This window comes from Bolinopsis microptera, chromosome 2 (assembly GCF_026151205.1).
Source record: "Bolinopsis microptera isolate Bmic1 chromosome 2, MBARI_Bmic_1.0, whole genome shotgun sequence".
NCBI lineage: Eukaryota > Metazoa > Ctenophora > Tentaculata > Lobata > Bolinopsidae > Bolinopsis > Bolinopsis microptera.
Window position 1 is genome coordinate 6,720,262 of NC_087073.1, and position 16,280 is coordinate 6,736,541.

The following is a 16,280-nucleotide window of genomic DNA, read 5'->3' on the forward strand; positions in this document are numbered from 1 at the left end:
TACCATTGGACTAAATAACTTATATCAACATTTTTAGTTTTAATGTTTAACGACTGCTTTTTGATTCTTCATGTTGCTCACGCCTCACTGTATTCAAAATTGATTGGAAAATTAATATTTGCTAAAATTGAAAATAATTCCCCAAAAGATGCACAAATTTCAAAACGTGGTTTTAAATGCCTTCGATTGTTTATTTTAATCTCCGTTCAAATATAGAGTATGTCCGTTTACGGTCAGCTGAAGTTAAATGAGACCAAAATTGCTTATCGTTACATTTACACGATCATCAGATTTTATGTTTGATGTTTAAGCAGCCATCTAAACTAACCTAAACCATTATATCGGGAGCAGGGTAGAAATGAAATATTTACTTGATGACGATAAAAATATTAATAAAATGAATTCTGGGAAGAAAGTTTTATCAAGAATATAATCTGAATATTACTTAATTTCAATAATCGAACTAGCATCTGATTCTGTTTATCGAAATGAAATTGTATTAAATTCAAACTGAAAGTCACAATAAAAACAGATAAGTTTAAAAATTGCTTTAATACACTGAAAATAACAACTAAAACTTTCTGCCAAATCAACCAGTTTTGTTATGGTGTTCAAGATAAAAGTCACCCCTCAACGATCTACACCTACGCCGGAATATTTGTGCATAAATATAAAAATGAAGAGATATCTACGTTTTTACAATAACCGTCGTTTCCAGACTCTGACAAAATATTAAAAACAATCCCAGTTCCGCTCAACAAAACATTCAAGCTTCATATCAATGAAATTTAAGCTATCAATGAAATGGCTGTTCCAAATCTTTGAGCTGTATTTTAAGAGTCCAGTCCCCTAATTGATTGAGAATCCCCTCTTATAAACCCATCACAAGTTTTTGTATCCGAACGTTTTAAACATTTTCTGGCACTGAAACTCGACCAGTTTGGCGTGAACTGGGTCCATAACGTTCTTCCAGTTGTCGACTACTTCAGCTGTATTTCTAACAACCTGAACAAAGAAGCTGTTAAGGAGACAACGTACACACAAAAAAAACCAACTTAAAATACTACATCATATTATTATGTAGACAAATCAGAGACAAAGAATCTACAATATTGACACAGCTTGTGAGCTTGCGGTTTCTGTCTTTTAGGAAACACGAAGCGCAGCGTTTAGATAGTTTGAGCGAATCCCGGCTAATTCTCACTCAGAAACCCGGACAAATCTATAAAAATGGACCTAACAATTAAAACAAACCTCGTATTTTCCCTGTACCACAGCTCCAGTGGAACTAGCTATGATGTAATCCTGCACCGATTTAGTGAGCTCCAGTCCGGTGAACTTGTAGAGTAACTTAGCGTACTCAATAGGAGCAGTGGCAATCTGAGTGGTATTATGAGGGGTGTTAGGAAAGATAATATATATTATCATAACTTACTCATGATTATGAGCTCCACAATTTCTGTGTTCATTGATTGAGTGAGTTCTAAGAAAAATAGCCAATTCTCAGCAACCCTTTCCACTTTCCAGTAGTAAATTCACAAATTGTACCAACGAAAAGCTGTCCTGAAGCTTTTAGTTGAGTTCTATAGAAGTTTTGCGTTTTCAGCGGTCAGCTTTTCGCTACAGTGTTATTAGGTGGTGGTTTAAATGGAAATTATACTCACATCCTCATATTTGACGACCCTGTAACGATGCTTGAACTCCTCGCTGAGTCCAACCTTGAGATTTTGCAAGTAAGTGGAACACATCTCAGCTGCCACTGCTGTTATATCGTTCTCAGAGAACTTGGCGCTTTTCTCGGAGTTCCCCGTGTGAAGCTCCCCGAATGTGCTCTGCAAAATAACACTTTAGATTTACAGTTTGGTGAGTCTGACACGTGCAAGATGACACTTTAGATTTACAGTTTGGTGAGTCTGACACGTGCAAGATGACACTTTAGATTTAAAGTTTGGTGAGTCTGACACGTGCAAAATGACACTTTAGATTTAAAGTTTGGTGAGTCTGACACGAAATTAAACTGCTGCTCGACTGTCTATTTATATAGTCCGACTATACTTTAACTTATACAAAATTACGTGGTAACTCTTCATAGTACAGACAGATCCGTCTAAAAAAATCGATCTGCTGACACTCAAAGCTTTCAGAGGTTTTTTGACGTTTTTGAGTCCCATTAGGTGCCCTTTATGGCTGACCAACTTTTCCAAACTTTTCCACTTGTCTTAAGGCCACTTTTTGCCACTTTACCACTTTTTACCACCTTTTTTGTTTGACGAATATCTTTAGTTGTGAACATCGTAAAATGTTGCGGATCAATCGAGTGTGTTCATATTATCAGGAAGAAAAACTTTTGTTCAAACAATTTTTACGTCAGATAATAAGTTAATTGGATAATTATCAATTAACTAATTAGCAAAATTCTAAAAAATTTTTATTGGCTAAAAATGATCGAAATAGCTTAAAACACGGAGAAAAGTAGTTTTTAGAAAAAATTTTAAAATTTTTCACTTACATTTTTTTTTCGAGACTAAGAAAAAATTTCGAAAATTTAAAAAAATTTTTCCGCCAAAAGTGATCAAATCGCATGAAACACGGATAAAAATGCCTTTCTAAAAAACGTAGTGAATTTTTCGTTTCAAGAATACTTAAATCGCCAATATTTGTAGTTGGAGTTCAGTAAATCTCGGCAGATTTTAGTAATCAGGAATTAGTATTACTAAGTGAAGAGGTCTGAAACTGAAAAACGTTAACCATACGATCGCGCGGCGATATAAGAGTTTCATAAACTAATTTTCACAGAAACTGCACCAATGGCACAGTCAAGATCGAAACGATAGCCTGCTGTACTGTCATTTTATTGATTTCAATGATGAATCAGTGGGGTTAAGATAATCACATTTGTAATAAAATATAAATAAAACATCTCTGTACCGTCAATTGTGCTAGTCTAAACCAGCCTACCTGTATTACCAGACCTCTTCTTTTCCTCGACAATCAAACCAAGTTGCTCATATCGCATTTGGTGGGTGATGTAAGTAGTAATGCGCTTAGTCAATAAAGACACCGTGATTTTTATTAAAAGGAGATGATGAAGCAAGTATTCATGACACAAAGAAGAATGGTCGGTGGGGATTGGGACCCACTTAAATCACCTTAACACAGTGCCCTCGGTAATCCATCCTGTCATTCAAATCACCTTAACACAGTGCCCTCAGTAATCCATCCTGTCATTCAAATTATTTGTTATATAGTAGTGTTGTAGGTATTGAAACTTATACATAACGAGCTGTATTCAATCAGAATACGACACAATACGTGTATATTATATGGCTCTTAATGAGAAACCCGGTATAGAGACGTTTTAATGTTTATCACGAAAAAGTATACTTGGCCTCATTACATGGCTCATTTACAGTTCGAAGAAGGCAAGAACAGATCAAGGAAACTAAGGAACAGCCAGATCCAGAAAGCAAGTGTAAATACACCTTCCAACATCAACTGTGACTTGTTTTGTATTGTTCTGCATACCGCTTCATTTGCTATGCTGGATACCTCAAATCACCCCCATATGTCAGGGTCGGCTAAACGTAAAATCAGCAAGGGTAACATACTGGCAAGGGTAAGATGTAGATACGAGTGACGGGCAAGGGGTAGTAAAGAACCGGTAATAAATAATTCAGTGAAATATTCCACGAGAGTCAGGATATTTTGGAAATTGCTAATAGAGACAGATTCTGATCAGGAAGGATTGTTAATGTTATTGAGGGTGTTGATTTGAAATCCGGACGTCGTGAGGTAAAAATACAGGTTCTTCCCGTAGGATATTCGGGGCTATGATGATCAGCTCAGGATTAATGTGGGACAGATGGACGGGCATTGAAAAGAGCGAGTTGAAAGCTTTCTGGTCTTTTCTTGCCTTCTTTGAGCCATGAGGCCAAGTAGACGTTTTCGTGATAAACTGTAAAACCTCTCCATACTGGGCCTCTCACGGGAGAAACGAGAAGTGTACGATATAGAACGTTTCATATACCTCATTAAGGGCCATAATATAATATACACGTATTGCATTGTGTCGTTTTGTGATTGATTACAGCTCGATATGTATTACTACTTACATCACCCACCAAATGCGATATGAGCAACTTGGTTTGATTGTCGAGGAAAAGAAGAGGTCTGGTAATACAAGTAGGCTGGTTTAGACTAGCACAATTGACGGTACAGAGATGTTTCATTTATATTTTATTACAAATGTGATTATCTTAACCCCACTGATTCATCATTGAAATCAATAAAATGACAGTACAGCAGGCTATCGTTTCGATCTTGACTGTGCCATTGGTGCAGTTTCTGTGAAAATTAGTTTATGAAACTCTTATATCGCCGCGCGATCGTATGGTTAGACCTCTTCACTTAGTAATACTAATTCCTGATTACTAAAATCTGCCGAGATTTACTGAACTCCAACTACAAATATTGGCGATTTAAGTATTCTTGAAACGAAAAATTCACTACGTTTTTTAGAAAGGCATTTTTATCCGTGTTTCATGCGATTTGATCACTTTTGGCGGAAAAATTTTTTTAAATTTTCGAAATTTTTTCCAAGTCTCGAAAAAAAAATGTAAGTGAAAAATTTTAAAATTTTTTCTAAAAACTACTTTTCTCCGTGTTTTAAGCTATTCCGATCATTTTTAGCCAATAAAAATTTTTTAGAATTTTGCTAATTAGTTAATTGATAATTATCCAATTAACTTATTATCTGACGTAAAAATTGTTTGAACAAAAGTTTTTCTTCCTGATAATATGAACACACTCGATTGATCCGCAACCTTTTACGATGTTCACAACTAAAGATATTCGACAAACAAAAAAGGTGGTAAAAAGTGGTAAAGTGGCAAAAAGTGGCCTTAAGACAAGTGGAAAAGTTTGGAAAAGTTGGTCAGCCATAAAGGGCACCTAATGGCACTCAAAAACGTCAAAAAACCTCTGAAAGCTTTGAGTGTCAGCAGATCGATTTTTTTAGACGGATCTGTCTGTACTATCACTCTTCAGCGCAGTCTTAATCAGATTTACAAAATATTTATTATTCCGTCTATTGGAGAGTGTGAATTGAAACTATTTACACGTATCGAATTCAATTATACCCGAAACAAGGCCTAACTCAAAATTCCACTCCAAAACTTAAGGTCATCATGCACAATGGTGCACAATGGTTTTTCCATGGGACCAAGATTAAAAGCAGCTGATAGATTTCACTCCCCTCTATCAGAAACAACTAAAAAATTGATTTTGAGAGAATTTTGATAAAGACCCCACCGGCCCCCTTAATGTGATTAGTTACGCAGGATCGAGCTGGACGATGAGAATGACACGTACCACTTTGAGAGTCTACATTCCCCCGGCCCAGCCCCCTTAAGGAATGGGAAGAATTGTGAGATTCCATCCCACTATAGCAGGGTTCCTGTGAGTTATTGAATCAAAGAATTCATATCTAAAATTAACATCTTGGTAACTTACTATTCTAGACTGTACGATAGGTCGTGGATCTCTGACAAGATGGAGAATTTTGTAGTTTTTGCATCCCATTTCAGGTAATTTGGACAACACTGATAGATCAGTGAGTCTGATTACTTTGGCAGATATCATGTCCATGGTTCTGCACATGATTTCCACCGCTCCTGGGTGATTTAGCACGGTTACAGTTGGAACTGCAAAAATATACTTGAACTTATGATACCCGATCGCGATGAAACAGATACAAACGCTGTCCTCTCAAAACATATTTCCTCCGAAATGACACCTCATTCGCAGATTTAAGTTATTTAAAAATTACCTCATTAATTCCCTACCTAAATCTTTAGGAGTAGCTGCTTTGAGAGTTGCTTTCAGCTCCGTGCCCCCCGACTTTCTGTAGGGCGGTAACACCTCACCATATTTGTCCAAGTAACCTTGCAACCTCTGGGGAGAAAATATAATTAAACTATATAATAATAATGAGGTTATAGATCTTGCAAGGCCAGGCTGAGCGTGAGTTTTTAAAACTATAAGTATATATAATATAGATATCAAGGGTAAGGTATCAGTAGTTTTAATTTTCACCAGTTATTTGCCTTGTCTGCTCCCTACTAAACACTACAACATAATAAGGTTAACAATGATGGCGGTATAGTAAATTGCAATAATAAATATAAGATTTCCAGGCTTTTAGTAATACTGCAGCGGAAAGTGGGATTATAAATATTTGGCGACAGGCAGACGTATACACCATATTATTTTTATAAAGATCATTAGAACCACCGAATCAACAACAGTCACTGTTAACTAAAGGAGTTGCAGACCTAATTTAGCGAAATTCTTAAAATTTAATTTTGTTAAATGTTTACTTCTGCTATAATATAATAACCAATAGTACATTAGTAGAGAGACTTACATGGAGTGACTTGCTCCAAGAAGCTCGTTCCCCCATAGAAGGGTACTTGACGTCATCAAACTGACACTGACACTCGTTACTCAGAATCTGTAGCTTGATATCCGTGTACTCGTCTTCTGTTAGTTTACTAGCGTCCACTACCTGGAAATAGGTAAAGTTTAGATGGACAACATTTGGATCAGGTCACAGTGGGTCTCCTACTTTGCCGGGCAATTTAAATGTCAAATTATTGGATTTAAAACGTCAGCTTACCCAACCGCTCAAAACTGGGATAGGACATTATAAATAAATACTTACGGAAGAAAAAGCTCTGGCGTCGAGCGGTTCGAAGAAGTCTAGAACATTCTCGTTCTCCTTGAAGAAGCTTTCTAACCAAGTGCTCCCCGACCTGGCCTCCGCTACTATTATCAGGAATGGGACACTCTGATTAGTCGCTGTCAGGTCCTGGAGAGTGGGGTTGGTTAGGACGGCTACACAATTAGTCTATAATCAACAATGTAAAATATGTGGATATTATTAGACAACCGGTTAAAGATCTGTAACATACAATCCCGCAATTTAATCTTACAAAGTCGCCCTTTGTGAGTATGATGAGAAACCTAATTATAAAGCACGACCTACCTTAGTCATCTCAGCAGAAACCTGGCAGCCAGGTCCCTCGTTGTGCACCACCATGCTCACAACAGTACATGAAACGACGAGGAGCGTCATCACCGCCACAACGATGGCCACCTGCTGCCTGGAGTTTGTCGTGGAGAGGAGACGAGACAGCTGCTGCAGCATCATCCCTCCTGACCTCCACCTTATAGTAGACACTGTGATGGTAGGGGTGGGGGGACTATACCCAGAGGGGGCAGGTACAGAGCGGGAGTTACTGAGATAGGGAGAGAGAGAGGTTGTGGGGCGAGCTAACTGCTACTTCATATCATCTCTCCCTGCCATCACCTTAACAGGGGGGTTATCGTTACAGGGAGGTTTATCAGCACAAATATATTCAGAATATATTACTAATTAGATTATATTTCAAAATATTATTTACTATCCAAGTCGTAAATTTAATTCAAATCAAACAATCTAACGATTTAATTCACAAAGGTTCCCTTTTGCAGAAGATTTAACATTCAAGGGGCGTCACTGGTAATGGCAGCTTGAATTTCAACAGAGCAGAGAAAGTAATCACATGAAAAACCTGGTCTCATCAAACAAAACAAGATTACAAATACATGAAATAATGTGAAATAGATCATCGACACAAATAAGAGCAGAGATAAAACGTCTGTCCACAGCACAGACAGAACAAGATTATACAGATCATCGACACAAATAATAAAGCAACCTAAAGATAAAGGTGACACGGTGAGGTGTACACAATGCTCTCTAGTCTCTATATCAGATGTAAACACATTAGCGGTCAACCAGACAATAACGATGTAGAACTTGTACAATAGGAACTCGAACAGTAGGAACAAGTGATGTTACAAATGACACGTGTACGACGTACGTAGCAACACTACATAAAGAGAGCGTGTTTTATTATTTACACAGCGGCAAAGCCTTAATGGAAAGAAGATTGTTAATCGAATGAAATCGAGTATTCCTGCAAAACTCAATTTGACGAGTAATTCTGATCGGTCATAACTCTGCAATAATACACAGCAGATCGGGAGTAAAACTAATTCCCGTAACTAGGTAACTACCATTCAACTCTGTACGGAGTGTCTAGAGTTTCCCGTCACAGACCTAACTCAGAAAGGTCGATTACTTAACACGTACCACAAGTCTTCCCCTGTTCTGCTGATTTGTCACGTGATCAGAGATTTAAGGAGGTTAACTCGTCTGGCAAAAAGAAAAGTTACTCTGCGGCACAGTCTCCTCTGCGGCACAGTCTCCGCGGTGAGGGATAGTTTTTCAATATTCAATACCATCTTCTAAAAATCCACATATTGGTACATTCGATACCGGATATCGCGGAGTAGGCAGACAGTCGGTAGAATGTTTATTTTACGCAGTATCTCTTTAAAAGACGCTAGAATATTGTAGCAGCACTTGCCAAATAATATTTACTCACGCCCTAGATCAATGAAATTAACCGGAATTATATATAATTAACCGGAATCATATATATGAGGGATATATAAGCTCTTCTGCTGGAGGAATTTATCCTTAAATCTTCAGGATTTCTTGCAACCATAAATATTCCATATATGTTTCCGTTCTCACGACTTCGTTCTCACTGATCAAAACTTCTCAACTCTGATAGTCTGTCTCAACGCGGCTCAGCTCCCCTGATACCAGCTCATCATCAGGAAACTCATATTCATTTGCACTGACAGGGATTTAGAGTCCCATTTTCCAGGAAGTTCAGTGTCCTCCTCTAAAGCCACCACCTCCTCGACCACCCCTCATTCCTCCTGCACCCCTCATTCCCCCTCCTCCCCTCATTCCACCAGCCCCTCTCATACCACCACCTCCTCGCATTCCACCGCCTCCTCGCATACCTCCGCCGCCACGCATTCCTCCACCTCGCATTCCTCCACCACGACCACCACGGCCACCACGTCCGCCTCCTCGTCCTCGTCCACCCCATGATTTGGGGGATTTCGGACGCAGACTCTCAATGTCCTGTCTTTGTGGCAACAGTCTCGATTCTCTGAAGGTATAGGTTATGTTACATGGCGTGGTTAAATCTTACTTTTTATCATAAAAATAAGTTAATAAAGTAAATATAGTTCCCCATAATATCTTCCCATAATATCTAACCTCGATTTGGGAGAAGGCACGTCCATCCAGCCAACCCCATCGATGCCCAATCCCCATGCCCATTTGACCAAAAATTGAGGAATAAATGTGCATATCAGTACTCCAGTAGACAAGCGACCATAGTCTAATATATGGTGCCACCGGGTTTTAAAGTTCTAAAATAATTAACTATAATTTCACGTCGAAAAGATACGCAAATCAAATGAACGTCTAGAAAATCTGCCGCTAGACATCTTAAAATCGACTCGAAATCACAGCAATCTTTTAAAAAAGCAACGGTAAAGCAAGTACTATAAATCTTGTAAGGCTGAGCGTGAGTTTTTAACGTTATGGTGTTTAGTAGGGAGCATTACGGCTAAGGTACCAAAACCGTAATTGAGTTTCAAGATGGTTACCCTAACTGCTGTAACCTCAAGGAAACAATACTGAGAAATGTGTTTTAAAATGAAAGTACTGTTTGTCACCTTGGTAATTTGAAATTGTTGCTAATCTGTCATAATCTCAAATTTGTCGTCTTAAAAGAAGAACCGCAAATTCGAGACAAAATAATTAGGTAGGATATCCTTTCAGAAACTAACAATTATGCGGCAGTGGTTGAATTGGTCTATTCCCCAATATCTTATCAAATTACTGACAAATCACAGTGCAGTGGCTGGATTCTCCTTAGTCCTCGGAACACTGTGACCCTGAATCTGTGAATCTGCTTATACAACATGTGGACAAATTATCCCTACAATCTGACCCTGAATCTGCCTATACAACATGTGGACAAGTTTCCCTATAATGAGTTAGAATGCTTGCTTCTACGAATTTGCTCTTCTACGCCCCTACGTTTAATAAAATAGTGGAAGAAGATACTAACTTGAAGTAACTGAGGTACTGGTCAGGATTGTAGTTGCTGGCAGATATCTCTGGTCCTACTGTCACCCAGCCTGCCCTCAAATTAGCATCTGATCCGAACAGGTGTATCCTTCTCCTGCCTAGACAGAACCTGAACCAGACACGTGTGTCAGAGCTAGACACGTGTGTCAGAGCTAGACACGTGTGTCAGAGCTAGACGTTAGTAACACGTTACAATAAGTTAACATAGTAACCGTCGCGTGGTGACTATAATAAGTATTTTAAAATCAATTTATACAGTAGTTTATATGTAGTTGAAGTAGTAGTATTAAGCCCTGCATTCAGCTACAGAAAATATTACAACCAGTTACCAGTCCTATTTCCTAATTAGACAGAATGATAATACAAAAAGTTAGTATTTGACGTACCGCTCCATGATTTTGAAGATCTCCTCTGGTTTTTGAGTACTGCCGTATGGTTTCTCCTCCTCTATGATGATATCAATATCAATGTTTGCGTGTATGATGTGCCCGTCCGTGCTTCTCCTCACCGTGCCCTGCAGTTGTTTATATTTAATTAATGAATATATTACAATAGCGAAGTGAGGTTTTCCACCAAGCAACTCAGGACAAATTCAAAGACTCTGAACAAATTGTAATATGTTAGGATTAGCCGCACATAGACAAGGTCATTAGAAAAGAGCAATTCAGGAGTTCCCACTTTCCTATTTAAACACAAAAGTAATAGGCTCTTGAATTGAAACCATCAAACAATTTAAGCCCCGATATCGTAAAAATGAGTCATAGAATGCTCTCACGGCTTTTAGCAAACGATTTGTGAAGGCGATACAGACCACAGACATTGCCGACAATCAGGCTCGGTCAAGATATCGGCTAATTCGATTGGGATCGAGGATTCACTCCTTAATTTGACTTGGTGATATGGTGATATATCTCGCCCCGCCTATCTGATATGGACTATGGTACAACTTTGCAGTGAGGAATTTCATCATGTATATTCTGTACACGTGTGTGGGAGCCTGCATTAACGTGTGTGGTACGTGGTGCCACCATTCTTTAAGCTCCTACAGTCTCTCCTCTTTCTATAAAATAGGTGATTATAACACGGTCCTTCTGTACAACGCGGATATGTTACGATAAATCCTCCATCCAAATAACATTATATAGGGGATCACTGAACGTATAACTTTGAGACGGGAGCACAGTCTGCAGGAGCAACTGCAGACAACACGGTAATGCTTTTAATGTTTATGTAAAGTGTAAACTACAACTATTATTGACAGTTATCCCGAAACTCGTTCCAAACGCTATTACGCTCTACACGACCGACTGTCAAAACTCTAAAACAGGTCTAATACAAGCTGCAGAGTGCAGGGAGGATCTACCAAGTACCAGCTACCTATGTGACCTATGTTGAGTTTCGTCAAGACTTGACGGATCCATCACATCTTCTGACCACCCCATATTACGGAGTAAAGTCTCGCTCGTTGCGCCAGCACAGCAGAGAGTTCATAGTTGGAGGAGTATATCCCCTGATCGGCGGCTTATTGGGGAGAGACAACATTAAGCTTGTGAGCTTATCTTTGAAGTGCTCCAGATCTTGAATGACATTCAGATGGTAGGGGATTGCATTCCACAATTTAGGTCCCTGGACTGCAAATGAGTTGTCAAACATGGTGAGGTTTGCTGTTGAACTGGTTCTACGTTTTGATGGAATTACTGGCTACTGCAAGGTTTTCAAGCCTTGGGCGTGAAACAAATAGAACGTTCAGATCATTGCTGGTCTTTCCGTGGAGGATTTTCCACATAATATGGAGAATGATCAATCACTCCCGCCTTCGTTGAAGAGACATCAGAGATAGATAGACCAGGCGATCCCAGTAGTGGATATCGCGCATTCCTGATATTCTGGCGGTGAATGCTTTCTGTACACTCTCCAGTTCTTGGATATTGCTGATTTTTGAGGGATCCCATAATGCAAATGGCCAGCAATATTCAATCAGACTTCGAACCATTGATTTGTATAGCTTTTTGGATGACCCACTGGATTCTTGCACGGATTGACCAGAATGACAACTTACAAACACTTCGGAACCGGGAGAGTTGCGGTGCAGCAGACTAGAACCTCGGGAACACAAACACGGAATATGGTAGTCGTGTATGGCCCGGTTATTAAACCCCGGTATGTGTAAACAAAATCTGTGCAAGATAAACAGCTAGAAGAGGCCAGGAGTCGTGGTGCGCGCGGCATGGTTCACAGAGCGCGCACGAAATTTGTGTGCTTATTCGATACAAAATTATACTTTGGACATTAAAACAACGTTTAGATCTCGCGCGCGCTGTACTTCAGGGAATAATTGCCCATGGCCGAATTGATTTCTATATTATTGATGTTTTGACTTTTAAGTGAACCCCTAAACAACTATTTAATAAACACGGAATAGAAATCAGTTCTAAAGCATCAAATTTATGTTATCGAATCGAAGTCAGCTCTCTTTACTATTCGCCTAATTTTGCATGGTGGCATGACAGCGGTGTGTTGATTGTTGGAAGTCGAACCTTATCTGATATCTCTTAACATAATATATCACGATTTTGAGCTGAATGCCGAACATAAATTGGGGGCATAATCTGTCGTACACAGTTGCGTTAAGGTTACACGTTGTACATCTTACGGTAGTGTACAATGTGTGGATTAACTGATGTTAGAATAATTTTAATACTGATAACAAAGAAAGTGCTCAAGATTCCCGAAACTCACAGCGTCCCAGAGGACAATTTTATATATTTTATAGGACATATTATACCACCATATTTAAAGGTGTGTAGTTTAAACAGGAATTTTTAACGTATGTGAATGAGTCACAGGTATTATTTCACATGAACATTTGTCCATTATAGTCGAAAATATAAGTAGACGTTCTGTAAGTCTTAATTTTGTAAGTCTAGCAAAAGGGCAGTTAGTCCTATAAGTAGACAAAGCCCACAACAAGTTACTTGATACCCGTTTCCCTGACATGGTAACTGCAAAAAGTATTAAAGTCAAATCTCGTTAAAAATATTAACGAGGTAACCTTACCTTGATTCCCATAAGACAGTGCTCCTTGGTATGTTGAAACAGTGCTTTCGGCTCTAAATACGACGTATTTCCAGGTTTGTTCTTGTTGGTTTTAATCCAACATATATCTTCACACCTCCTGTAGCCCCACCTTCTCAGACACTCCCGGCCCTCGTCTAGTCCCTCCGCAGAACCACACCAGATAAAAACAAAGGACGGGTTTCCAGCCAGCTGAAATATGGAAAATATGTGGTTGAAAATATGTGGAGGATTGTAAATATGTCTTAGAGAAAGTTAACGTATGGTTGGGTAACATGTTTTTTGTTCTATAATCGACATTATATGGTCGCCAAAGTGAACACATCCGTGATATGTTTCTTTAGAACTCTATACATGTGTTTTTGGGTCAGTTATAATGTTATTTGCACAAATAACATTTGAAACTCCACTTTGATCCGTAATAAGTTAATAATCTCCAGCAAACTTCAAACACTAACTCAATAAACTGGAAAGAGTTTCTCTAAATCTTATTACTTTTATCACATGGTGGTCAAATTCCAGTCGTATTCTACTAGCTGATGATTACTGTGATTAAATCAAATGCTCTGCAATTTAAAAGGGACACCGCACACCAAGTCAACAAAATGTTTCCTTGAAAATCAACAGATCTTCTCACCAATAGATTAGCCCTACAATGTGAGGACTGGGAACCTATACGGAACATTCACCGATACAAATTAATATTATGATTCACAACAAACACTTCTCACCTCATCAATTTTAAGTTTAGAAATGTCCTCCCAGTTCCAAGTTTTACTATTGTAAACACCAGGAGCCCTCCGCTCGTATTCCTCGAGAGGTGGGTCTATGTAGATAATATCGAAATCTGTCTTGAGAGTGGATCTCAAATCCAGGGTGTGGAGATCTCCGGGTAGATATTGTGGCGGTGTAGCAAATTCCTGGAAATTGTATTGTGTTGTCTGGTGTTGAAGTGAAACGTATTAATGGAATTTGGAATGTTCGGTTTTACAAACTTGTACGTGTGTTTAAGAGTCTAGAATCACGATTGCGGTTATGAAGAGAATGGCTGCAGATTGCAGATATTGATTGATGGAGAAATCTTCATTTCTGATACTGTGAAGATGGAATGGTTTTCTTTTTAATGGTAATACCACCATGTACGTGTGCATGGGTGTAGGGAATGATGATCCAATGAATTCCACGAAAACTTTAGTGCACTGATTTAGAATCGGCGGTTTTAATAGATTCTCAGAAAGGCAAGTCAGTCAAAATACACATAAAAATCAATCCAATCATAACCAGACCACTTTTATTCGATTCTACAGCCACAACTAAGTTAAGTATAGTATGCTGAGAGTTCCTAGAGTATTCAGTAGAAATACCACTCCGATATGATTAACTGAGATCTCAACCGCCAACTTTAAAATATAAATCGGTGCACTATTCGCAGGATTTTCCGAAGCTTAATATTGTGTCACGTACAGTTATCAGTATTTCATGACGTTTGTACATTAATGACAAATCGGAGAACTAAGACACATTCCACGCTATCTGAAGATTTATCGTATAGAATCTCTTCCCACAGCCGATCTACTGACTACTGCTAATGCAATCACCACAGTTTTTCCGTTAAAAATACTGAAGTCCTTCATAGTAATGAATAGAGTTTTAAATTTTAAACATAGACCAAACCAGACTTCTGAGTAGCGGTTAGAAACTAAGATTTAATTAAGATTACAAATCAAAATATCGCTACTAAGCTTGCAAGAAAGGACTAAGTAACCATTTAAACCTTTATAAATATGTGTAATAATAGCATTGTTAATTTATCACACATACCGTAATTTGCTCGTCTTTGAGTCTGATCAGTTCCTTAAGTTTAGGATACTCCTCAAATCGCTCCTGAATACCTGTGTCTCTTATGTAGTTCTGGGGCCTGTTTCCTGGGATCAAGATAAGGTTATAGAAGTAATTAACTGTAGAAATGTAATATTGTTATACAGCTCTCTTGTCGTACTACAGTACGTGTCGAACTAGAGGTAATTACATAATGTAAAGTAATATAACATAAACAATGCAAGATCATGTAACAAATTATGTTTAACAGGAAATTATATTACAAGCATTCCTGGACACTTTGGGCCTTATATTTTTGAATGTACTATTTTGCGGTAGTCCTACGGATAAAACCCCCCGAAGAAGATCATTCCAGAACCCATCGTTTTTAACTTTTAGGACATGAAGGTTTATTACTGTGCACTGTGCAGAAAAGTTATCAAATTACATGCCACATACAGTTCTATTAGATCTAGTAATCTAATCCTGTACTCTGGTGGTTTTTTTAAGAACTCTAATCGCAGATAATTAAATCAATGAACTAATCAAGTTCCTTTTCATGACCTTGACAACACAGTAACATATGCAAATCACTAACTGCCAGACTCTTTGAACTCTTAAAACATTTTTAATTTCAGTTATATAATATATAAATAAACTGACCCAGAAATTACAGGTTTAAGTCTGCACATGCTACTCAACCTAACCTACTATAATCTAACCTGTATCTACGAAATGTTGCTGGTAATCATTGTGAGGATTAGCTGACTGAGTCCCCTTCAGGAATATCTCACTCCCGATATAAAGTTTCTGGTCGTTGTCTTCATCGTCCTGTTCACCTCGCGAGCGCTTTCTACTGTTGCGCTCCCAGCGCATCTCACCCATCTTTCGGCGCGCAACCATCTCCATCTGAGTATTCAGTACCTGCAATGCATTTGTTATGTTAATACTAGTTGATAAAGATAAAAATATCAAATTGGTTAGACTGCTTAGTAAATGATAATAAATATTTTTAAAGCAAGAGATTCAAAAATGGAGATACAATTTTAGGGGAAAAACGTATGATCTGAACAGCATAATATAAATAATAAGATATAAAATAATTGACACTCACCACCCCGATCCTGCGGCCACTAGATACTCCCAGAACTTCAGCCAGCTTGTCTCTCCGTTTCCGGGATCTGACCTGCAGCTTGTGGAGGATCTCCATATTCTGAGATACCATCCTGACTAATAAAAGGTACACTTTTTAAAGCTAGTTTATTGCAATCTACAAGGGATGGATAACGATATAATAGAGAAGAGTTTGGATTATAATTTT

At 38.4% G+C, this 16,280-nt stretch overlaps 2 protein-coding genes across 2 annotated transcripts; both read right to left on the reverse strand.

Annotated features, from left to right (window-relative positions):
• Positions 1-523: 523 nt before the first annotated feature.
• LOC134826417 (carbohydrate sulfotransferase 3-like) lies at positions 524-7,522 on the reverse strand. The gene is made up of 8 exons (XM_063838778.1): positions 7,046-7,522; positions 6,722-6,868; positions 6,425-6,565; positions 5,844-5,952; positions 5,512-5,672; positions 1,665-1,832; positions 1,255-1,380; positions 524-1,005 (listed from the first exon to the last, which is right to left on the reverse strand). Exons 1-8 carry the CDS (start codon positions 7,208-7,210, stop codon positions 883-885), a joined length of 1,140 nt encoding a protein of 379 aa, XP_063694848.1. The 5' UTR covers positions 7,211-7,522; the 3' UTR covers positions 524-882.
• Positions 7,523-7,611: 89 nt separating this feature from the next.
• Positions 7,612-16,196, reverse strand: LOC134826414 (N6-adenosine-methyltransferase non-catalytic subunit-like). Its single transcript, XM_063838776.1, has 8 exons — positions 16,074-16,196; positions 15,682-15,883; positions 14,963-15,066; positions 13,873-14,061; positions 13,124-13,333; positions 10,453-10,580; positions 10,047-10,175; positions 7,612-9,074 (listed from the first exon to the last, which is right to left on the reverse strand). The coding sequence occupies exons 1-8, from the start codon at positions 16,182-16,184 to the stop codon at positions 8,786-8,788; spliced, it is 1,362 nt and encodes a 453-aa protein (XP_063694846.1). The 5' UTR covers positions 16,185-16,196; the 3' UTR covers positions 7,612-8,785.
• Positions 16,197-16,280: the final 84 nt, after the last annotated feature.